Below are 24,056 nucleotides of genomic sequence, written 5' to 3'. Positions count from 1 at the left end.
TGTCCCACTAGGCAGAAATGCTAGACCAGTGCTATGCTTTCTAGGATTATGGGAAAGTCATCCCTCAAGGAAGCAGATTGAAGTCATTCTCAAAGGATGTGTGAACTGGTAGAACTAGCCAGTCAAAATTAGCTCTGAGCCTTTACCCACTGGTGAAACTTTGCTTCCCTAGAATATGTTGGATTTTAGTGAGCACTGGCCCTATGACCTTGGTCTAATGGATTTGTTTCTCCACCAAAGCAGACAAACAAGCTTGAATGTGATGTATGTTTGATTTTTCATCTTAGTATAGAATTGATGAAGTCAATATTCAGTAACAAGAACAGTGCATAATAAAACAATAAAACATCTAGCGAGCAGCTCTGAGCCCACTGTTCTTCTAAACCTGGGGAATCATCTACAGAATGAAGGAGCTACTTCGACTCAAGAGTTCTAGGACTGTATGGTTTGATCCCCAATCTCCTGTTGTCAATTCCCTTTGAGTGGGTAAAGGAGTTGCTGGCTCCATTATTGGCTACATATGTGAAAAGGCAGCAAAATCTCTGGTGGAATTCTGGACCTAGGACTCACAGGGTGGGAAATGACCTTGTGATGTGGGTGGACTTTTAGTCCCAACTGATCCTGGGGCATAGAGATACACTTGACTGACTGGTCATTGGTAGGATCCTCTGGCTTCCTCATGGAACCGGTTGACTAGGCATTGTCATTTTACTTCCACACTAAACCCTGTTACCCAGAATGTCTTGCTTTGTGCAGCTGAGGGGAGGGGCAGCTACAGAATGTGAGTAATTACCCTGATAGATAGGTGGCATTGTGGATAGAAGATTCGACTTAAAATAAAAGACCTGAGTTCAAATCTTGCTGCCAATACTTATGTGAGCCTGGGCAAGACACTTAGTCTCTATCATCCCTCATCTGTAATATTCAGAACTGGGGGCTAGATGATTGCTAAAGTCCCTTCCAACTCCAATTCTATCATCCTATGAACTTTGTGAGCAACTTACTGCCTTTTTAGCTAAGACAAGTTGGAGGTTTCTGCCGACTCTGTAGGACCTAACCATTCCCATGCTTGGGAGAAGGACATTTGAGCAAGAAAACCTTAAAGAAAATTCTGGTAGATGACTACAAGCTTTATTTAAGTGCTATATCAGAATAAACTTTTGATTCAGTGATGTACCATACCTGGGAGCTCTGTCAGAGTGTGAAATGTCAGACCTTGTGTCCCATGGTGACTATAACATTACGTTCTGATATTTGATATCAACAGCTATAAAAATCTTTCAAAATGTCTCTTGCTGCTATCATGTTTTTAATTTTGTCTTAAGGCTTTAGCCAGGCAAATGTTGAGTATAAAGCTGGGAGTTGGGTCAAATCCCTCTAGGCAAATGGCATGTCAGCCTATAATTGCATTTTCACAACTTGATTTATGTTACTCTCTGTATTTGGGGCTGGGTAGGGAGTAGAAGAATGCTTTTCTATTCCCATTGATATCTAGGCATATTAATATAGAGAGAGGGAATATTTAATAAACTATGTTGCATTTCTACTACTGAAAGCACAAATGAGTTTTTAATGGCCCTACACCTACAGTTTCACATAAATCTATCTCGAATGTCTGTGTTGTAGGTGAGCTTGATAAGGTTCCCTGAGCTCCACAATTACATTATAGTGATAACAACAATCTCCACAATAATATTGTAGTCGAAAGAGCTGGTAAATCTTGGCTGCTGTCGATTCACACCTGAGATGTGCGCTTTGCCCCACACCCACCCCCTCTGGCCCCTCACTCTGATTGCACAACTCCTCTCAGAATTTCCATTTAAGGAAGGCGCCCAGGACAGCCATCTCTATTTCTTACCAGGCTGCACTCTGGATTTCTCTAACATGCACCTTCACCAGTCTGGGTTCCTTCCTTCCTCTTCCTCCCCTTCTCCGCCTTCTCATTAGAATGTAAGCACCTTGAGGACAGGGACCTGTCGCTTGTACTTGTATTCTCAGTGCTTGGCATAGTTTCTGAAACATAGTAAGTACTAAATAAATGCTTGTTGACTGGTTGTTTGACTGTTGTACATAATGATACACTGTGACTTTTGATAGCTCAAAAGTCATAGTAGCACATACCATAGAAGCTTGTCTTCAAACACACGTGCATAGAAACAATTTTGGAAATGTATTTTGAATGACTTTCCTTTGTTGCAAAGCTAGAAGACTATGGGTATAGAGGATCATATTTACAATCAGACCATTTGATGAGTTATCTGGTTTTGCTGATCTGCCTTTTGTTTCTATTTCTTTTTAAATCTTTGTTACAAGGAAAGGTTCACTGGGGGGAGGGGGTGGGATATATTCAGAAAGGGACATGATGTAAAAACGACAGGCATCAATAAAAAATAAGAAAATAGAATATGTATTGACTTGAGTCAAATAATCAGTTGTATATAATTAATAACTGACTATTTTTTTAAAAATTCGATTAACTTAGCCTTTTGGAGTTTTTAATACCATAGCTATTTTCCAGTATCCTCTCAACTCTTAACCTCTCCCTTTTGACAAAAAAAAAGCAGTTCAGCAAAAATGACTTTGTGACATTATCTGACACTGCATGAAACAATGCATACCCATAGTGCCCCATCTCTCTCCCAAGAGGACGAAGTGTGTTTTGCTGTCTGTCTTCTGGGACTGAGATTGGTCATGCCATTTAATCTGAGCTCAGCTGGGTTTTAGTATTGTTCTCATTTACATTATTGGGGTGTGTGTGTGTCTGTGTGTGTCTGTGTGTGTGTGTGTGTCTGTGTGTAAAACTTCTCTTGGTTCTACTTTTTTGATTCTACATCAATTCTCTTTCTCTTTTTTCCTTTTCTTTTTTCTTTTTCTCATTCCTTCCTTCCTTCCTTCTTTTCTCCCTTCTTTCCTTACTTCCTCTCTCCCTCTCTCCCTTCCTTGCTTTCTTCCTCCTTCCCTTCCTTCCTTCATTCCTTCCTCCCTCCCTTCCTTCCTCCCTCCCTTCTTTCCTCCCTCCCTCCCTCCCTTCCTTCCTTCCTCCCTCCCTCCCTTCCTTCCTTCCTTCCTTCCCTCTTCTCCCCCCACCCTCTCTCTGTGGGTCTCCTGGTCTAGGCAGGGACAACCGCAGGTTAATTCCCACCATCAGCTAGTTCAGAAGATTTTGACCCGCTGCAACCTGTTCACTTTTCCTCAGGCAACCTATTGGCCCTCTGCTCCCAAAGACTCACCATATTGGTACCAAACTGAGTGAAGACACCCAATCAGCTTCACCTCTACTTCACCTCATAAATCCTGAGCTCAATAGATCCACCAACCTCAACCTCCCCAATAGCAGGGATCAAGGGTTTGAACCTGTGAGCTACCAGATCTGGTTCTCTCTCAGTTCTTCAAATCTTTTCACATTTCTCTGGATTCCTCATATTTGCTACCACTTAGCAAATTATATTCTACTATATTCCTTTTTTGAGATGGTGGTAGAGGTTGTGGAATTGGATTTGTGAATTTATACTATCATTTTAATAACTGGCCACCTTCAATTCAATTCATTTCCATTCCATTAACATTGATTAAGCATCAGGCACTGTGCTAAGCATGGGAGATACACATAGGAGAAAGAAACATAGTCTCTGCTGTCAAGGAGCTTGCTACCTAATGGGGGAAGTCTGCTCACAGAAAGCCGAAAGCGGGGTAGGCTTGGAGTAACCAGCATAGGGCACAATGTTCCTTGGAGTCCAAATCAAGCAGAGTTGCTGGAAAAGGAGAGTTACCTGGAAAATTTGGAAAGTTTAGAGCCCTCTATAAAGGAACATTTTGGGAGGAGCTTAGTGCCCCATCCCAACCAACCCCCAGCCCTTCAATCAGAGGAGAGAGGCTACTAAGGAGTTGAGAAAGTGTAAATATCAAAAACTGAGTCAACCAACATGATGAGATTTCAAGTGATCAGTTTATCCTGAGTGGGGCATGATGTTCTGTGGAGTCCAATGCCTTTGACTTAATTTGGACATTTCTCTTCGTCCTAACTTGGTCTCTGTAGAACATAGACTGCATCTATGAGATGGCAAATAAGTCTTTGTTATTGTCATTTTTCAGTCACACCCAAATCTTTGTGACTGCATTTGGGTTTTCTTGGCAAAGATACTGGACTGGTTTGTCATTTCCTTCTCCAGCTCATATTACAGATGAGGAAATTGAGGCAAATAGGGTGAAGTGACTTGCTCCAAGTCACATACCTGGTATATGTCTGAGCTAGGATTTGAACTCAAGTCTTTCTGACTCTGGATTCCATGCTCTATCCATTGGACCACCTGGTTACCCCATATTTGCTAGATTATAGGATCCAGCAATAGCTACGTTATAGGTGAGATACAGTGTCAGAAAACTGCTTTCCTTCTGTGAACCTCAGTCTTCACACTTGCAAAATGAGTATCGTGGGCTGAATGGTCTCTAACATCCCTCACAAGCACTCTAAATTTGAAATCTGATTCTAAAGTTAATATCAATCCAAGTTATAGTTGGGGGGAAGCATGACCACATAGTTTTAAGTCTGGACATCTGAGATTCAGAGTACGGGGAAAAAAAGAGAGAGAGATAAGCATTTACATATTACCTACATTATTTCATTTGATCCTCACATCAACTCTGAGAGATAGGTGCTATTATTGTCCCCATTTTACAGATGAGGTAACTGAGGCAGATAGAGCTGAAGTGACTTGCCTGGCTTCACACAGCTAGTAAGTATCTGAGACCACATTTGAACTCAGTTCTTCCTGACTCCAGGACCAGTGCTCTATCCACTGTACCACCAGCTTCCTTTAAAAGCAAAGGGCAAGTGGATAGAGTACCAGCCCAGGAGTCAGGACTGGGCAAGTCACTTAACCCAGATTGCCTCACCAAAAAGCAAAAAAAAAGGCAAGGACCAAGGCAAAAAAGAAGAGACATTTGGGAAATTTGGTGTAGTGTGATACAATGAAAAGAGTACTGGATTTGGAATCAGAGGAGACCTGGGTTCAAATCCTGACTCAATCCTCACGATTTGAGACTGCTAAGTGGCACAGTGCACAGTGTGGTGGCCTTGGAATTAAGAAGACATGAGTTCAAATCCTGTCTCTGAAGCTTACTAGCTGTGTGACACTAGGCAAGGCATTTAGCTTCTGTCTGCTTCAGTTTCCTCACCTTAAAATGGGGATAAAAAATAACACCTACATCCCTGGGTTGTTGTGAGCATAAAATGAGATAATATAAGCAAAAGACTTTGTAAACCTTAACATGACATACAAACGCTAGTTATAATAATAATTATTATTACTACTACTACTTCGTGATTTGGGGCATATCAGTCTCTCTGCACCTCAGTTTCTTTATCTGTAAAATAGGTGACCTCTAAGATCCCCTCTAGTTCTAAATCTCTGTTCTGATGGTAAGACCAAGGTCAATTGGTCAGGATGAAAAAGTGGGCTCACACAGGTGCAGTTACTTCAGCAGAGGACTCTGGGTATCTGAGACCCATCATCAGGCAACAGGATCATCAGATCAACTTTTGGACCCTCAAGGGGTATTAACTTGTGTGAGGCACGATTCTTAATCATTGGTGGCATCCATATCAGAAGGGGCAGCACAGAAGACTGGGGCCGTACAGTAGGAGATCTATACCCTCAGGTTCCATTCTAGGGTCATCATAATTTAGGGCTCAACCTTCTCTTGCTTAGAGTAAGTCATAGGATCATGGGATGTGGAGCAGCATGGGATTTGGACTTAGAGTTCATCCAGTCCAACACCTTCTTTTAAAAAAGAAAAATTATGTATTTATTTATTTTTAGTTTTCAACTTTCACTTTTATAAGATTTTGAGTTCTAAATTCCCCCCCCTTCTCTCCCCCTTCCCCAAGATGACATGCAATTTGATGTAGGTTATACATATGCAATGATATTAAACATATTTCCACAGTAGTCAGGTTGCCAATACTTTCTTTTTAAAGGTAGGAGAATAGAGGCCTATCAAAGTGAAATGATTCAGCCAAGGTCAAACATGGGATTTGAACCTAAGTCCATTGACTTCAAATCCACTGCTGCCTATATACCAACCTTCCTCCCGTTTTCCAAGAAGCAGGCAAGAGGCCTAATAGTTACATGGGTTATCTGGCATTTTATACATCAAAACAAAAGGACATTTGATGAAATCTGTCATTTTTCACATTGTACTGTTGTTAAGAAACAAAGAGAAAGAAAGAAGGAAAGAAAGAAAGAAAGAAAGAAAGAAAGAAAAGAAAGAAAGAAAGAAAGAAAGAAAGAAAGAAAGAAAGAAAGAAAAAGAAAGAAAGAAAAGAAGAAAAATCCATCAACCATAGACTCAGGGTAATGGAATCATGAGCAATGCACCAGAATTGAGCTCATAAAGGCCAAACCAGGCCAGACCAGCTGAATTGCTTGGTGTAAGAGGAGGAGGGGAGAGGAGGGCTAGAAGAGGAGTAATCACTCTGGCTTCATAAGGGAAGAGAATGGAGCCTCTTCATGTAATGAAGCTAGAGAATCATAAAAAAAACTGGGCGCTGCGGCTCAGCAATTCAACTCAAATCGCCTTGGCAATGAACCACCTGGGCAGAGCCCCTGACCAAAGGGCCACGGACAAAAGGCAAGGTGATCGGAAACTCAGCCCATCGGGGGGAGATGTCGACTGCTCCGCCACAGGGAATTAGGGCAGCTATTACTTTGATATCTCTCCTGGTCATTAGTGAAGATGTTAAGAGTACATTAAGAAAATTGCATCTGATACAAAATTAGGACTTGCTGTAGATGCCGAGCGAGGTGGAAAATAATAACTGAAGAACCAGGCAGAGGTGAAGGCGAGGCGGCGAGACAAACTCCCACTTGGAAAGCCGGGAGCCAATGTGCAGGAAGAAGAGTGGGCAGTGCTGCAGAAAAGGGAGAAAACCTTTTATGTCCAAACAATGGCTTTAATCAAAGCGTGCCCTCATGGATGCTTTCCTTATGACCTCCTTCAGTGGGACTGCATTTAAATTCATCGGTAAACAAGGAGCTCTTACCTATTAAGTTTTGCCAGACGAATTCTGACTTAGCAGATCTGATCCTTGTGCCTTCAATGTGAGGGATGGGTGCCCATGTCTCCTCAGTTGCTAGGGCCCTGCTCCCTAGAATTTAGCTTGCCTCTGTGTTTTGTATTTCATTTTCTAGGTACGTGTTTTCCTCCCATAATTGAAGTAATGTAATATAAGCTCCTTGAGGGCAGGGACTGGTCCCATTTTTCTGTCTTTGTATTTCCAGATCCTAAAACAAGATCTGAAACTTTTTTTAAGAATTGGATCTGTGATTTCATTGGGATAGAGTACTCCCTGGCAGGGCAGCTACATGGCACAGTTGGATAGAGTACCAGACCTGGAGTCAGGAAGACAAGTTCAAATTCAGCCTCAGATACTTCCTAGCTGTGTGACCCTGGGCAAGTCACTTAACCCTGGTTGTCTCAGTTTCCTCATCTGTAAAATGAGCTAGAGAAGGAAATGGCAAACCACTCCAATATCTCTGCAAAGAAAACCCCAGATCGGGTCACAAAGAGCTGGCTGTGACTGAAATGCTTCAACAACAGTAACAACAACAACTCCCTGATGGGGAATCTCACTCAACCAACGAGGATCAGTCCGTGCTCTACACAAGTCTGAGAGATTAACTAGACACACTGAGAGGGTGGCACAGCCAATATGTGTCTGAGGCAGGACTCGAGCCCAGACCTTTGTGATCCCAACGCAAGTCTTCTATCCACTATCCCATTCTCCTTCTTGCCCCGAACATCGGAGGTATTTAATGAATGCTAATTGAATTGAACTGTGGAATGTGGAAAATCTTCCTTTGAGGAGCAGATGAACGAACTTCTGCAGAGATGCTGAGGAAGCCAGCGTCCAGACAGGATGCTTCAGTGAAAGTGGGGACGTTGGGTGGCCCAGGGCATGGGATCCAGACCTATTGCTGATCAGCATGGTATCAGACAAGCTGCCTGGCAGAATAATAGAATCACAGAGTTCCAAGGTACTTCAGGAGTCATCAAATTCACTTCCTTTCTGACACAAAAACCCTAACAGTAAAAACTAAGAATAACAGCAAGCATTTCTATAACCTTTTAAAGTTTTCAAAGAGATTTACAAATATTAGCTCTTTTGATCCTTGCAATAACCCTGGGGAAAAAAGGCTATTATTATTCCTATTTTATAGATGAGAAAACTGAGGCAGGCAGAGCTGAAGTGACTTGCCAAGGTTCACACAGCTCATGAAGTATCTGAGGTTGTTCTTGAACTCAAATTTTCCTGACTCCAGACCCAGCACTCTAATCACTGCGCCACCTAACTCCCTCCACAAAATATTTCTATGTCCTACATCAAGTGGGCATTTAATAAATGCTTATTGGTGGAATGAATGAATCTCCAACAAGTGTTTATGGAGTGTCTGCTTGAAGACATCCAGTAATGAGGAGCTTCCTACCTCTGAAGGCATGTCACCTTTCCTGATCCCCCATGATGCTAGCGTTGGTTGCGCTTCTAAACTGATTTGCCAGATTGTTTCAGGAAGGTAGCGATGAAACCGAAACTCGCTCAGCCTTGGTTTCCTCATCTGTAAAATGGGGATAATAACAGCCACTACCTCCCAGGCTTGCTGTGAGGATCAAGTGAACAGTAAAGGACCAAGTAAAATCAACTAATAAGAGTCAAAATGGGCTAATAAGGATAGCCAGCGCTTTAAAATTTATGTCATCTCATTTTATCCTCACCACCACCCTCGGAGGGACTTACTATTATTATCCCCATTTTACAGACGAGGAAACTGAGTCACAGAGCGGCTAAGTGACTTGCCCAGGATCACATAGCCGGTCAGTGTTCAAAGCCTCACTTAAATCCAACACACATGCAAGTCAAGACATCACCCTCGTGATGTCATTGATCCTCTTCTGACCAATAACAACAGCCATCTAGCAGTAGTGTTCAATGTGCTACAATGGATTAGATTGTACAGGTCAGTAATTGGCAGAGCGAGGAGGTGATCCCAGGTTCTCCGCCTTCAAATGAGAGAGAGAGAGAGGGACACTTCCTGCTTGACCAGAGTGGAGTCCCAGGTAAGGAGCAGTGTGAGAGAGCACGGGTCGGGCTCTGTGGCTCTTTATCGCAAAGTACAGCGGAGAACCCAGGGCAGGCCTCCGTCGCCACCCCCACCCCTCAATGTCCTCCCTGCCCAGAATTCCGAGTGTGCTTCACCGCCAGAGAGCTCTCGGGCCCAGGGTGTGCACAGGTGCGCTCTATTTGTCCTGTCCGCAGGCTCCCAGTATAAACAGCGCATCAGCGCGTACTGCCCAGCGTGGGTTTATTGAGGCAAACATGGCCAGGTTAAGGTGGCCCCAGGGCTGTATGATCGCAGGGCGCAGAACTCCAATAGAACACATTTCTGCTTTATTTCTTAAACAGATTCAGGAGCACAGGATGAGGCACGGCTCCTGCATGAATGGTTTAAGCTGGTCCTGGAGAAGAATAAATTAATGCGATATGAATCTGAGCTCTTGATCATGTAAGTAAAGAAACACAGACAACAGTGAGGCCGAGGCGGGCTGCGGGGAGGAGGGAGGGCGGTCGCTCCTCCGCTCTGGGCCCCTGTTTTCCCTCCTGATGCATGTACAGCCCTGATTGAGGCAAATTGCCACTTTAGGCTTTGCATATCATATGCCTATTAGTGAGGAGACTCTCCAGTCATCCATTCCCGGGGCTGAGGCTATAGCAGAGAGAGATTCTGCATAGTTATTATAGAGATGGAAAAGCAGGCAGGCTCGCTGAATGGCACCTATAGAGACAGAAACGTGTGGCCTGGCAGTTGGGAGGCCTGAGTTTGGATAGTGGGGTGCCCTGGAGCAAGTCCTGTCCTCATCCCTGGCCCTCTCTGGGTTCTAGCTCCCTCGTCCAGAATAGAAAGGGGATGGTGATATAGGCAAACTCCTTGCTTCACCCGTCCACTTGCAGACCCTTGCTCTGCTATCATCTTTCATCATCCTTCTCTCCTTTTACATTTATACCAACCAATCACACTGTCTGGACTTCAGACAGAGAGAAAGAACATTTTATATTATATACATTATGTTATATATGAGGTATATACAATGTTATATGAGATGTATCATATGTATCATGTGAGATATGTGTGCAAAATAAACATAACACACATGTACATGTGTGTGGATACATATAGGATTGCTTTGTGTACCCCACATGTATGCATATATGCACATGTGTGCATACACACATATACACGCACATACATATACACACATATATACATATATCTGATGTGCCCCCTTCTCTCATCTGACACTGCCACCACGCTGGTACAGGCCTTTGTCACTTTGAGGCTCTTAGTTGATCTTTCTACCATGTCTCTCCCCACTCCAGTCCATCCCCCACTCTGCTTTCAATGAGACCTTCCTAAAGTGCAGGTCTGATCATATCATCCCTCCCCCATTCAAGAAAATCCAGTGGCTCCCTATTAGCTTCAGGATCAAATATCACTCTGTTTGGCTGTTAAAGCCCTCCCTACCCTGGCCCTGTCCTACCTCTCCCCTCTTAGAGTTTTATCTCCACTCACCTACCCCCGTGTACAATCTGTAATCTGGGGACGCTGGATTCCCTGCTATCACTCACACAAGATGCTCTATCTTCCAACCGTCCCCTTTTGCTGGTTGTTCTCTGTGCTCTGGATTTATCTGCCTTCTCTTCTCTACCTCTTGGCTTCCCTGGCTTCTTCCAAGTCTCAGCTAAAATTCCACCTTCTTGCAAAATACCTTTCTCTAGTCCTCCTAAATGCCAGTGTATCCCCCCACCCCCAGCCCTGACTTGGGATTGACTCCAATTGATCTATATCTATGTCTTATCTGTACATATTTGTTTGCAGGCTATCTCCCCCATTAGACTGTGAGCTCTCTGAGGGCAGGCACTCTTTTTGCCTTTTTTATTTCTCTGGTGCTTAATAAATGCTTGATGACTGACTGACTGAAGAGTTCTTAGCCTGAGGGTCTGTGATCTTGGAACTTTTAATATTTTACTAACTGTATTTTGATATAATTGTTTCCTTTTGTAATCATCTGTATTTTATTGTATGTGTTTAAAAATAATATTTCAAGAAGGAATCTGGACACATAACACTTACTAGCTGTGTGACTCTGGGCAAGTCACTTAACCCCAACTGCCTCACAAAAAAAAAAAGGAGTCTATAGGAGTTATTAGATTTCCAAAGTGGCCCACAATGCAAAAAAGGTTAAGAACCCCTGCCATAGGTCCACATAAAAGGAATACTCATGCAATTGGGGGTAGTCCCTGGTAGGGGTCAGGGTGAGAGCAGGCCTTCCCCAGAAACAAGAAATTCTCCCCCATCAAACCTACCAGTCTGCCTGCTGCAATTAAACCTCTGGAGCACAGATGTGCCTGGGGGTTGGTCATAGGCTCAAAGAATCCAATCCGGAAGACTCTTGAGGTCATCTAGTCCAATGTCCTCATTTTATAGATAAGGAAATTGAGGCCCAGAGGGATGGAATTATGAAAACTCCATCAAACCAACATCAAAACATGATCTCGATTTTGGGCTTCCCCCACCAACCTTTGGTTCCTCTTATTCCATACCACCACCCTAGGCATAAGCTACTTCCCCTACCTATTATTTCCTCCCATAGTCTCATTCCCATATGACTTAGCCCTATCCCTCTTTAGTCCCTTGGCCCACCACATTTCCTCTGTTCCCTTTGAAGCCCTTTCCCCATCATTAAGAAATTCCCCTTCATCTTTGATACCTTTTTTTATGAATCTGTATATCCTTTATAAATATTTGTATATCCTTTATATATATTTATATATCCTTTATATATATTTGTATATCCTTTCTATCTTTATATATTCTTTCTATATTCCTTTTTGATATCTTCCTTTCTAACTCTTGGCACCAATGGAAGCCTGGTTTCCTCCCGAGCATCTCACACCTACTACCACCCTCTCCAATGCTCATTCTCTTCTACCACTGCTCTCAGAGGATGGGGCTAGCAAGGGAAGTAGCCATGCTCCTTGCTCCTCCCCACTCCCATCTCTTCCCAACCTTTTTTGATATTCATAACATCTGTTGTGCTTGCCCATCTATTGACTTGACTGGCCATCTATTGTTAACTTGACTCTGTTAACCCTGGCCTCGGTCTCCTTTGCCTTCCAAGATCCCTTTCTACCTTAACCAATGACTTCAGCACTTGGTTTGCATCTTCCACTTCTCCATGTCATCTACCACCCTCCTCAGTAGCTTTAAAAGTCCTTTGTGAGGCTTCTTCTAAAAGTCTAAGCTTGTGCGACCTCCATGTCCACCCCACTTTGATAACCCATCTGAGTGGCCACTCGTTGATGAGACCTCACTATTACTTGAAACTGATCCACCTCCTTCACCTTCATCTTCTGTCCTCCTGCTTCTCCCCTACACCTTACTCTCATCAGGTTTTTAGTCTCTTATTTTTCTCTTGGTACAGTATCCCATCACTTTGAAGACTCTATGGGGAGTTATTTAACAAATTTAGCAAAGCTTTTCTTCTTTTTTTTTATTACTGAAACTTAAATGCACAGCAAGAAAAGAAAAAGAAACATATTATATACTTAAATACAAAATAAGAAAAGAACGAAAGTGTGTCATGTGCACAGCAGAACATAAGAGAGGATTCAAGATACATAGTAATAAATTTCCATTTCAAGAAAGCTTATATAATAAATACTACACGTTGTCTTGAGAGCTGTCCATCTTTTCTTTTCTTCCGTGTTAGTTTTCTTTTGTTCCTGCGTGCACTTTTAACTTTGTTCTTTTTTCCCCTTCTCCCCCACCCCAAGAAGGCTACAATTAAGCACTGATATATTTAGATACATGTGTATATATAATATATATATATATATTATATATACACATACACATATATATACCTATATAGACATATATTTTCCCTAACAAATTCTACTGCTGATCTTCATTTTTGTATTTGTGTGTATCTCTTATTTCCTATCCCTCCTAACTCCTCTACTTTATTTCTGCCTGCTGCCTTGCCCTACTATTACTTAACCTACTCCCCTCCAAGGATCCCTCCCTTATCCTCCCATTCCCATAAATCTACAAAGCTTTTCTTCTTAATAAATCTCACACCAGCCCAAGCTTAGCCATTACAAATTCTGAATGAGCTGAGCTAGAATTAATAAGGTTTTATCATCCAGCAATTAAATAAATACTTATCAAGGGTCTATTCTGGGAAGACAATGTGCTATGTGCTGAGGAGGATGTGACATGTATGCAAAGAAGTATCATATGAAGTATTATCTTTATATCTCCCACTTTACGGAGCTGGGGGTGAAGGAGTTGTTTTGTTATCCTGGGAAGTACAAATGTGAGGCTCCGTCTTCAAAACTCCCACCACAGACACTCATTAACCGTGTGGCCTTCGTAAGTAACTTAGTTTCTCTGTGCCTCAGTTGTCTCAACCTTAAAATGAGGGGCTTATGCCACAGGACCTTGAATGGCCCTTCCAGTTCTTAGATCTATGATTTGATAAGGTCATTCCATTTTTCTGAGCTCAATAAATAGGATTTTTTTTTGGTCAGATGGTTGGGCTCCCAACATTAAAGATTGGGTTTGGTCTCTTCTTAGTTGGTCAGACACTCTGGAAACTCCACGTCAAGAGATGCCCGTAGTGAGTGTAGAGGGAGATGGGGAGAGGCCTCTTGCAGAAGGTGGAAGCTGAGTCTTGAGGGAAGCCGGGGAAGTAAGGAAGTAGAGGGAAGAGGGAGAACATTCCAAGCATCAGGGAGGGCCAGGGAAAAGTCTCACGGTTGGAGAAGAGAGGAACCCCAACTGCAACAAGGAGAATAAAGAAGACTGGAAGGGTAGGAAGGAGCAAGGTTATCAACAGCTTTAAATGTCAAACAGGGGACTTCATTTCATCTGAAGGTAATAAGGAACCACTGGAGTTTGTGGAGTAAGGGGCTGACATGGTCAACCTTCCCCTGCCCTTTTAAAATTTGGCTTTATTTTTGTTTTTGGTTCCAAATTCTCTCCCTCCCTTTACCCACTGAGAAGGCAACAAGTAAGATACCCATTATACATACAAAGTCATGCCAAAAATATGTCCACTTTGTTGTTGTTGTTTAGTCATTTCAGTCATATCTGACTCTTTGTGACCCCATTTGGGGTTTTCTTGGCAAAGTTAATGGAGTGGTTTGCCATTTCCTTCTCCAGTTCATTTTACAAATGAGGAAACTGAGGCAAACAGGGTGAAGAGACTTACCCAGGGTCGGGCAGCGAGTAAGTGTCTGAGGCAGGATTTGCCACATTAGCTGTGTCTAAAAAAAAAAGATAAAACAAGAAAAAGAAAGAAAGAGAAAATATATGCTTCAATCTGCATTCTGATTCCATCAGATCTCTCTCTGGAGGTAGAAAGCATTTTTCCTCAAGAAATAGTCATGGATCATTGTATTGATCAATGTAGCTAAGTCTTTCACAGTTAATCTTCCTTACAATTGCCATTACTATATAGATTGTTCTCTTGGTTCTGCTCACTTCACTTTGCATCAGTTCATACTTGCCAGGTTTTTCTGAAACCATCCCCTTCATCATGTCTTACAACCTCAGTTTCCCTTATCTGTAAAATGAGGGGAGTTAGACTGAATGCCTTCTAAGGTTCCTTCTAGCTCTGGTCCTGTAATGGGTAAAATGGGGGTGATAATAATAACTAAGTCAGTGGCTATTTTGAAGACCAAATGAGATACTATGTAAAGGGCTTTGCAAACTTAAGGTACTTTTTGTTAACTCTAATAACTATTTTTATAAACCCAAAATTCCGCTATTACGTTGACACCCCAAAAAAAATTAAAGAAAAAGGAAAAGAACCCATATGTACAAAAAATATTTAGAGCAACTCTTTGTGGTACCAAAAATTGGAAACTGAAGGGGATGCCCATCAATTAGGGAGTGGCTGAACAAGTTATGGTATATGAATGTGATAGAATATTATTACGCTGTAAGACATGATGAAGGGGATGGTTTCAGACAAACCTGGCAAGTATGAACTGATGCAAAGTGAAGTGAGCAGAACCGAGAGAATAGTCTATATAGTAACAGCAAATCAACTGTGAAAGACTTAGCTACTCTGACCAATACAATGATTCACGACTCTTCCAAAAGATGCTACAATTATTATTATTAAACAGCAGAGCTGTAAGTTCTACAGATATTATTATCTTGATCTTATGCACAAGCAAAATTAAAATTCAGAGAGGCTGATTGACAGGTCTGTGGCCACAAGTTAGTAAACATCAGAGGCATGATTGGAACCCAGTTCTAGGAAGAACCACTCTACCTATGCTGCTGACAAGAACCACAGGCCTGATCCTTTTAGTCACACTGGAGATGAGGACCCCAGAGGCATGAGAACGTTCTCTTGGGAAGTTCAGAGACATCAGCTACAGAAGGATGACCAGATACTGTAATTGCATATTAATCTGAGATTATTCAAAATTGTAATCACTAAAATGTATCATCTTTTCCTATTTTGTGATGCTCAGGGCTCAAGAATTAGAACTGGAAGATCACCAAAGCAGGCTGGAGCAGAAGCTAAGAGAAAAAATGTCCATGGAAGGTGAGTTTATGGAGTTATTGTTTAGAACCACATCAAAAGGAAAAGGATGGGGTCTGAGCAGAGAATTCAATTCAATTTAATTCACAAAGCATTTCTTAAGCCCATATTTTGTGCCCAGCACTGTGCTGCTTAGTGCTTAGGGTACAAATCCAAAAATGACCCAATCTCTGTTCTTAGAGAACTTACATTTGGAGCAGGGAGAAGCTGTATTTACAGGCTGAGAGATACAAAATACACCCACGTATAGAAATGCAGAGGAAATCCATGTCATCGTAGGGTTTCCAGAGGTGGGGAACTTGCAGCCTTGTTTGGATTCAGTCAAAGGGCCTAACTTGAGGACCCAAAGGGCCACTTGTGACCTCGAGGCCACTGCCCCTCCACTGGCCACTCCCCCCCTTTATATGCAAACTAATTTGGGGAAGGGGAAGCACAAACAACGTGACAAGGAGAATCAGGAAAGCCCTTCTATAGGGGCTTTAAGGTATCTGAACTGAATCTAGAAGCAGGCTGGGCATTCCCAAAGACAGGTGAGGAGGGAGAGCATCTCACCAAAACAAAAGACAGAGGAGGGGCATGCATGGGAAGAGCAGCAATGGGTCTGTTTGACCAGAATATAGAGTAAATAAGGAGGAATAAAGTAAGATGAGTCTGGAAAGATGATTAGAACCAGATCGTGAAGGGCCTTAAGTGCCAAATAGGTGCATTGATATTTTATCATAGAGTCAATAAGTAGCTGCTAAATCTTCTTGAGGAAGAGAGTGACATGGTCAACCCAGGGCTCGAAGTATGTCTCTCTGGCAATTATGTGGATGGTAGATTGGAGGAGGCAAGGTTGGTAGCAAGGAAACCAATGAGGAGGCTATTCCAAGGGTCCAGATGAAAGGTGACAAAGGGGACAGATGCAAGATGTATTGGGGAAGGGGGATCAGCAAGACTGAGTGGTAACTGATTGGTTAGGACAGTTGAGATGGAATGAAGAATCAGTGAGGTTTTAAAGCTGGTGACCAGAAGGCTGCTGATACTCACCACAAAGATGGGGAAGTTAGAAGGAATGGTTTTTGTTGTTGTTTTTGTTTTGTTTTGTTTTAGGGGAGTGGAGTAGGAATAATGATTTCTGTTTCATATTTGTGGAATTTGAGATACCCCATATGTTGGTTATAAGAGTGACCCAGCAGAGATTGCCAAGCAGTTTCTCAGCCAATCCTCCTGCTCCTTCCTTCACGTAGGAGCCCAGGGAAAGAGTTCAATCAAATGTTGCCTAACTCTACCCTGCCTGGACCCTCCCAGTCCTTATCCATGTGCTTCATCCTGGTGCTTACGGCAATATTTTTACACTAGCCAGAAAGGACTCTCTTAAAAGACCCCTGGGGCAAAGTCCTCAGACTGGCTAAGCCATGGAAAGGAGAGGTCAAGTTTCTCCTGGATCCTTGGGCCAGGATGGTGCTTCCTAGCAGCTTATCTGGGCTCTGTTGATTTCTTTAGGACAATGAAGAGAGGAGCTGTACCCAGGTAACTAGTATAGTCAGGGAGCTGTCCTAGTTCTTGTTGATACTTGTTTATATTCTTTAGTCAGTCAGTTAACAACTATTTAATAAGCATTTATTATGTACCAGGTGTTGTACTAAGCACTGGAGGTACCTGCCCTCAGGGAGCTTTCATTCTTTATCTCTTGGCAATTACTATCTGGGCAGGTAGGTGGTGCCATAGTGCATAGGTGCTGGACTTAGAGTCAGGAAGACTCATCTTTCTGAGTTCAAATCTGGCCCCAGACATTTACTAGCTGTGTGACCCTTGGCAAGTCACTTAACCCTGTTTGCTTCAGTTTCTTACTCTGTAAAATGAACTGGAGAAGAAATGGCAAACCACTCCAGTATCTCTGCCAAGAAAACCCTAAATGGAGTCATGAAGAGTTATACATGACTGAACAATAACCACAACAATTATTATCTAGTGTTAGGAAGAGATAGATTTCACAGTCCTTCCTGAAATCACACTGTGACCACAAATTCACCTGTGTCCACAAATGGATGTGTATGTAGTACAGTGGAAGGTGTGCTGGGTTTGGAGCCAGACTGTGATTTCCAGCCCTGCTACTCACTGCCTTTGTGACCTTGGGAAAATCACTTCTCTAGGACTCAGTTCTTTCATCCATAAAATGAGGGAGTTAGATCTGACGACCTGTAAGATGCCTTATAGCCTTAAATCGCTAAGAAATGGATGAAAAAGTCTTTGCTAAGCAATGCCTATGTTTTGTGCACTGTGGCAAGTGCAGGACATACAGATACAAAAAGCAAGACAAGCCTGCCCTCAGAGAGCTTACAATCTAATTCTGATATGGGGAGATTATATGCAGAAGAGTGGTGTTCAAGGAGAGATCCTATGATCCTGGCTCCCTAGCTGAAGCATCGAGGGCAGAGACCAGACTTCTATAACTCTCACAGAACCTAGCACATTGGTGTTGTTTGTCCTTCCTTCTCAAAGAGGACCATGACGTCGGGGAAGATGATGTCATAACTTGCAAATGAATCGGAGTTAAGTGAGGGAGGGCTGTGCAAAGGCACCAGCCTCACTTTCTCCTCTGGAGCCATCTGGGTCCAGTGCCAGATATAGATCAGGATGACTGGAGACGGTCCCCAATTTCCATTATCATCCTACTAGAGACCTGACTTAGGCCTCTATCTTACCTTTCCCATAGAATCCAGGTCAATGGAAGGAGAGACTTAGCAGAGTGCTCTTACATAGTGAACCTTTAATAAATTCTCATCGAAGGAATGAATGAGTCCCTACTACTCTATATTCCCTAATCAGCAGGCAGGGGTTCTTAGCTTTTCCATGTGTCATAGACCTCTTGGGCAATCAGGTGAAGCCTTTGCACCCCTTCTTAGAATAATATTCTAAGGGCATAGAGGATGACAAAAGAAACCAATCATATTGAAATAGAGCTAGAAAATATTTTTAAAATAAGTTCCCAGACCCTCAGAAGTCTTATCCATGGACCCCAGGTTAAGGGAGCTGCAGACCAGTTCTCAGTGAGAAGGGACCAGTGTGAGGAACAGAGAAAGGGGAATGAAGGAGCAGAAGGAGAATTGAAATCTCTGCATGAAGCAAGCAGGTTGCAAGGAGAGGGAGGAATACGAGAAAAGATGATTTAAACAAGGCAGACCTTGTAACTGAAGGCTTATGGAATGCTGCTCAGATTGCACAGAACTAATGTCAGATTTATATGCCTAGATACTGAGTTTAATTTGCTACAATACAATTTGGTGAGAGACATACTACTAAAAATCACTTAGCCATACTTTATTTTGAATTCCTTACTGAGCATTCATAGCCATACTCTGGTCACATATGGTCCCTGCTTAAATGCGGTAGCTTTTAATTAGTCTGCATTTAAAAAAAAAAAAAAGAAGAAGAAAAAGAAGAAGCTGATTGCAAAGGGAAGGAAGCATGTCTATTGTGACTAGATAGTATCGCCCCTGGTTTTCACCATTCCCTTTGAGGAAAATATCCCATCCTCTTTCATTTTTTACACCCTTCCACACAGCCTCATCTGTACTTGGAGGTTTAAGGGTTTAATTACAAAATTCAAGACAACAAGCATTTCTTAACCATCAGTTTTTACTAGGTACTAGGGATACAAATAAAAAAGTCAGTTAGTAACTAACATTTATTAAGTGCCTACCTTATGCCAGGCACTGGAAAGAGCCCTGGGCATACAAAAATAAACAAAAACCCATCCCTGCTCTCAAAGAATTCACAGCCTAATGGAGGAAACAATATGCAAACACCTATGTGCAGGCAAGATAAAGACAGGATAAATTAGAGGCAATCTCAGAGAGAAGGCACTAAGATTAAGGAGGATTCAGAAAGGCTTCTTGAAGAAGATGGGACTTTAGCTGAGACTTGAAGGAAGCCAGGGAATAGAGGGGGAAGAGCATTCCAGGCTTGGGAAACAGCCTGGGGGCTGGGAGATGGATCATGTGTTCAAGGAACAGCTGGGAGGCCAGTCACTGTCACTAGGAGATAGTTCTTACCCTCAGGGTGCTTACATTCTACTTGGGGGGGAGCAATAAAGAACATATATACTTATTAGTAATGTGCATACATATCATATATGTATATGTGCACACATATACATATATATATTACACATGAAGAAATTTCAGGAACAGGGCAAAACAACTGAGACAATACCATCAGTTATCAATGGGGTGATTGCTTCATGATTTTATATCCATTTTTATTGGAATTGGAACTGCTCAGTGCTCAAGGTAAGGGATATTTCCTCATGTTAATTTCATTTCCTGTTTATTGAGTGACGAAGAGACCCCAGATCAACTACAAAGAACGTAAGTACTAATAAAATAAACGCCCTGGCTGATTTTAACACAGGTGATTTTTCCCCTCTGTTTTTCCTTAGAGAGCGAAAAAGATGAAAAAGTTCGGAATGAGGAACAGGAGATTTTCACCGAGATGATGAAAGTGATTGAACAGAGGGACAAACTAGTGGATTCCTTAGAGGAGCAGAGAGTGAAAGAAAAAGCTGAAGATCAACACTTTGAAAATTTTATGTTATCTCGAGCTTATCAACTCAGCAGATCATGAAGAAACCTGGGTGCATGCATCCCAGCCACTCAGGGCAGCTCAAGGATCTTGGGGGGGTCAGAAAAAGAAAAAGTTGCCTGATGAAACATGTTTGGAGAAATTCTTAGTACCAAAGCTGTAACACTGGTGGGCAAGTAGGGCTATGCCCCGGGGGAGTGAAATTTAGGGGACACAGACTACTACACTTGCAGCCCTTTCAGCAACAAAGGAACAACTGAGCTTAGCATGTAAGGGGAGCTTTTACCTGGCACTGCCCTGCCCCAGGACTGGCATCACAATGTCCTTGGGTCAATACTCCTCCCCATCACATGAACGTTATACTACTGGCTCTGGGAGCAAAAAATGGCTAATTATGACACTCTCTTTCAAGGTCATAAACAGATAAACAGAGAAAAAAATCCAAAGACAGATTTTTTTTTTTAAAGAAGAACAATAGCATGGTAGAGTGGTAAGGTACTAGACTGTATTCTAGGTCCCAGGTTCAAATCATGTCTCTGTTACTTAGTACCTGTATAAATTTGGCCAGTCATCTTTCCAGGACTCAATCCTCACCTATAAATGAAAGAATTGCACTAGATAACCTTTGAGGCTCCTGCTAACTTGAGATCCATGATGCTAATAAGAAGCAGTCTAATCAGGTGTATAACTGCTCTCCCAGATCCTCCCAGAAATTTACAAGGACTATTTTGAAAATGTTGGCCAAGTCACCAGACACTCTGTTGCTCTCTTGGGTTAGTACTGGTGCCTGGAGAATGGACATCATCTTTTGTCCCCATGGAAGTGACGCACACACTTGGGCTTTACTGTTACAATTAAGACTGAGCTTTCTTAATCCTCGGATATCATTGAGAGGGCTCTCTGTGCTTTAGCATTTTAAAGAGACTTTTTTCCCCCATTAATTTATCCATATTTGTTTTTTTTTTTTATGGGTGGACTGTTTTTAAATGTCAGAAGGAAGCTCCACTCCTTTAAAGATTAGATTAATATTTAAATTGGGTTTCTAGAGGAGGAGAAGCCCCTTTGTCCACTGATTACACAAAGCAAACACCCAGTATAGCAGGTGTGAATTCATTCTAGGGTGGGTTTAATTTACCAGGTGTATTTGCAAACCCTAATGTAACGTACACAAGGGATGTACTTTTAATACAACATTTGAGTGCTAATTTTGTCTAAGTCCCAAACTGTTACTTAATACCAGAGGGATTAACAGCTTTGACAAAATGTTATGGGCTTAAAAATGTCTTGCCTTTGGGGAACTCTATTTGGTGGGGTCCAGAACATGAAAAAGCAAGTTGTAGCATGGCTAGGCTTTCCTAATTCATGGTTCTTTGAGGGTTTTATGTGCTGTCCTTGATAGAAAAAAGAGAGAGAGAGAGAGAGAGAAAGAGAAACCCCAATCTTGGGCATCTAAGCTCCAACCTCTGTTTTAGCTGCTGCTAAAATATGACAATACCAGGTCCCAATTAGTGTGAATTAGTGTCCCTTGAAGTGGTCATGTGTATTCCAATTTGCACTATTCAAAATTATAATGATATAAAATTAAGAAATTGATTCCAACCCAATAGAAACATACAAGATGAATTCAAAGAATGAGACCACTTGGGAGCTGTTACTCTCTTTGATTGGTGTCTAGCTCGTGGACTTCCCCACTCCTGCGCTTTCAGGCCCAAGTTCCAGATTTCTGAAGTTTCCGTTAGTGATTGGCATGACACCTGTGACAGTGGATGTGGAAGCCAAAACCTTTGGATCAATCAGAAGAGAATGATGGTTTCCCAGCCCATTCGGGCATCTTCAAAGAACTGTCTGTCACTGACCAGGAAGAAGGTCATTAAATCCTAGGTATCTCCATTGGCTTGGGTTGGCTGAAGGTCTGGTTTTGTTATTAGGTAAAAGGTGCTTCTATTATTGTCACCTAGGACTCAAGAGCTATGTAATTAATTTGACTCATTATAACTTTAAAGTCTGTTAATCTGTGAAACCAATCTCTGTGTCTGTGACTGTCTAAAGCACCATAACAATACCTTTTGTAAAAAAAAAAAAAGGGAAAGCTGTCAGATGGAGAAAGTCCAGCCTTTGTAGGGTGGGCTCTCATTCACTGAAATAGTACATCCATCATCTTGGTATTTATCTAGACACACATATCTCCTCATGCCTTGAGTTTCAATTTAACCATGGGCTGTATGGTCAGGTTCTCAAAATCAAGGCTGTCAATGCCTGGCTTTCTATTATGAGGAGTTAGGCTTGGCCCTTGTTCTGAATGCATAGAGCTGCAAGGTAGCATGCTGGCCTTAGAATCAAAAAAGACCCAGGTTCAAAAAATCAAAAAAGATAGTAGTCAAATCACTTAAACTTTCTGAACCTCAGTTTGCTCATCTATAAAACAGGCCTAATAGTAACAATAGCATTGCTCTCACAGGGTTGTTGTGAGGATCTAATGAGATAGTACATACACAGTGCTTTGCAAACATTAAAATGCTACTACTATTAAAACTTAAAACCACACTAAGACTTTGGGACACCTTGTATACACATTAGCTATTATTGTTATCTACCTACCTATTTATTTGTGTATGAGTTAGTAACAGCTAATAAGACTCTTTTATTACTCTGCTATTTCTATTTTATCATATGGGGGGAGGGGCATGTTCCTATATCAGTACATAAGTTGTTGAGTTGTCCAAGGATTATTGGCAATAGGTTCTTTGTCAATAATTGTTATTTATGTAGCATTTTCAGACTTGCAGAACACTTTGACATTTATTAAGCACCTACTATATGCTAGCCAATGTGTTAAGCACCAAGGACACAAAGAGAGTCAAAGGACAGTCCCTGCCCTCAAGGAGCTTACAGCCTAATAGAGGAGACAACATGCAAACAAATATATACAAATAAGTTATATACAGAATAAATAGGAACTAATTAGAAGTGGGAAGGCACTGGAATAAAGACAGGATGGGAAAGGCTCCCAGAATTTTAGTTGGTACTTAAAGGAAGTCAGGGAAGCTAGAAGGCAGATGCCAGGAGGAAGAACATTCCAGGTTGTGGGGGGTGGGGGGATGGGGGTGGGTAGCAAGACAAAATGACTGGAGCTGAGATACAATGTCTTGTTCAGGAAACAGTAAGGAAGCCAGTGGATCCAAGCGTATATGAATGGATTGTGTTGTCCTTTGTTCTCTACCACAACATCAGGAAGATGACCCATGACTTGCAAGTGAATTGGATTTAAGTGAGGGAGGGCTGTGCAAAGTCACAAGTCTCACATTCTCCTCCAGAGCCGTGAGTGGATGCATGTAAGGTATAAGAAGACTGGAAGTAGGAGGTGGGAGAAGTAGGTTTGAAGGGCTTTGCACACTAAACAGAGAATTTTGTATTTGATGCTGGAGGCAATAGGGAGCCACTGGAGTTTATTAAGTACAGGGTTGACGTGGAAAATTGCATTTGTGTCTGAATGAAGGATGGACTGGAATGGGGAATGGAGAGCTGATAAGGACCTGCACCAGAGGGGTGGCAGAATCAGAGGAGAGAAGGGGGTCCACCAGATGATGCAAAGGTGACATTGACAACAGACTGGATATTGGGAGTGAGAGATAATGAGGAGTCCAGGATAACTCCTAGGTTACGAGCCTCGGAGACTGGGAAGATGGTAGTGTCCTCTGCAGTAATAGAGAAGCTTGGAAGGGAGAGTGCTTCAGGGAAAATATAATAAGTTCAGTTATGAACATGTTGAATTTAAGATTTCTACCAGCCATTCAGTTCAAGATGTATGAAGG

At 42.2% G+C, this 24,056-nt stretch overlaps 1 protein-coding gene across 1 annotated transcript in view; it reads left to right on the top strand.

Annotated features, from left to right (window-relative positions):
• The window catches only part of MICAL2 (microtubule associated monooxygenase, calponin and LIM domain containing 2), a 156,545-nt gene extending 134,277 nt beyond the window's left edge, over window positions 1-22,268 (top strand). Inside the window, exons 28-30 of the mRNA XM_027852564.1 lie at window positions 9,461-9,560; window positions 15,608-15,681; window positions 20,102-22,268. Of these exons, the coding sequence (XP_027708365.1) occupies window positions 9,461-9,560; window positions 15,608-15,681; window positions 20,102-20,286 (359 nt within the window). The 3' untranslated portion in view covers window positions 20,287-22,268. The remainder of the gene's footprint in view (window positions 1-9,460; window positions 9,561-15,607; window positions 15,682-20,101) is intronic.
• The last annotated feature ends 1,788 nt before the right edge of the window (window positions 22,269-24,056 follow it).

Source organism: Vombatus ursinus, unplaced genomic scaffold (genome assembly GCF_900497805.2).
Source record: "Vombatus ursinus unplaced genomic scaffold, bare-nosed wombat genome assembly UNPS02009770.1, whole genome shotgun sequence".
NCBI classification, from domain to species: domain Eukaryota; kingdom Metazoa; phylum Chordata; class Mammalia; order Diprotodontia; family Vombatidae; genus Vombatus; species Vombatus ursinus.
The sequence above is the reverse complement of the archived record's forward strand: the minus strand, read 5'-3'. Positions and strand labels throughout refer to the sequence as shown.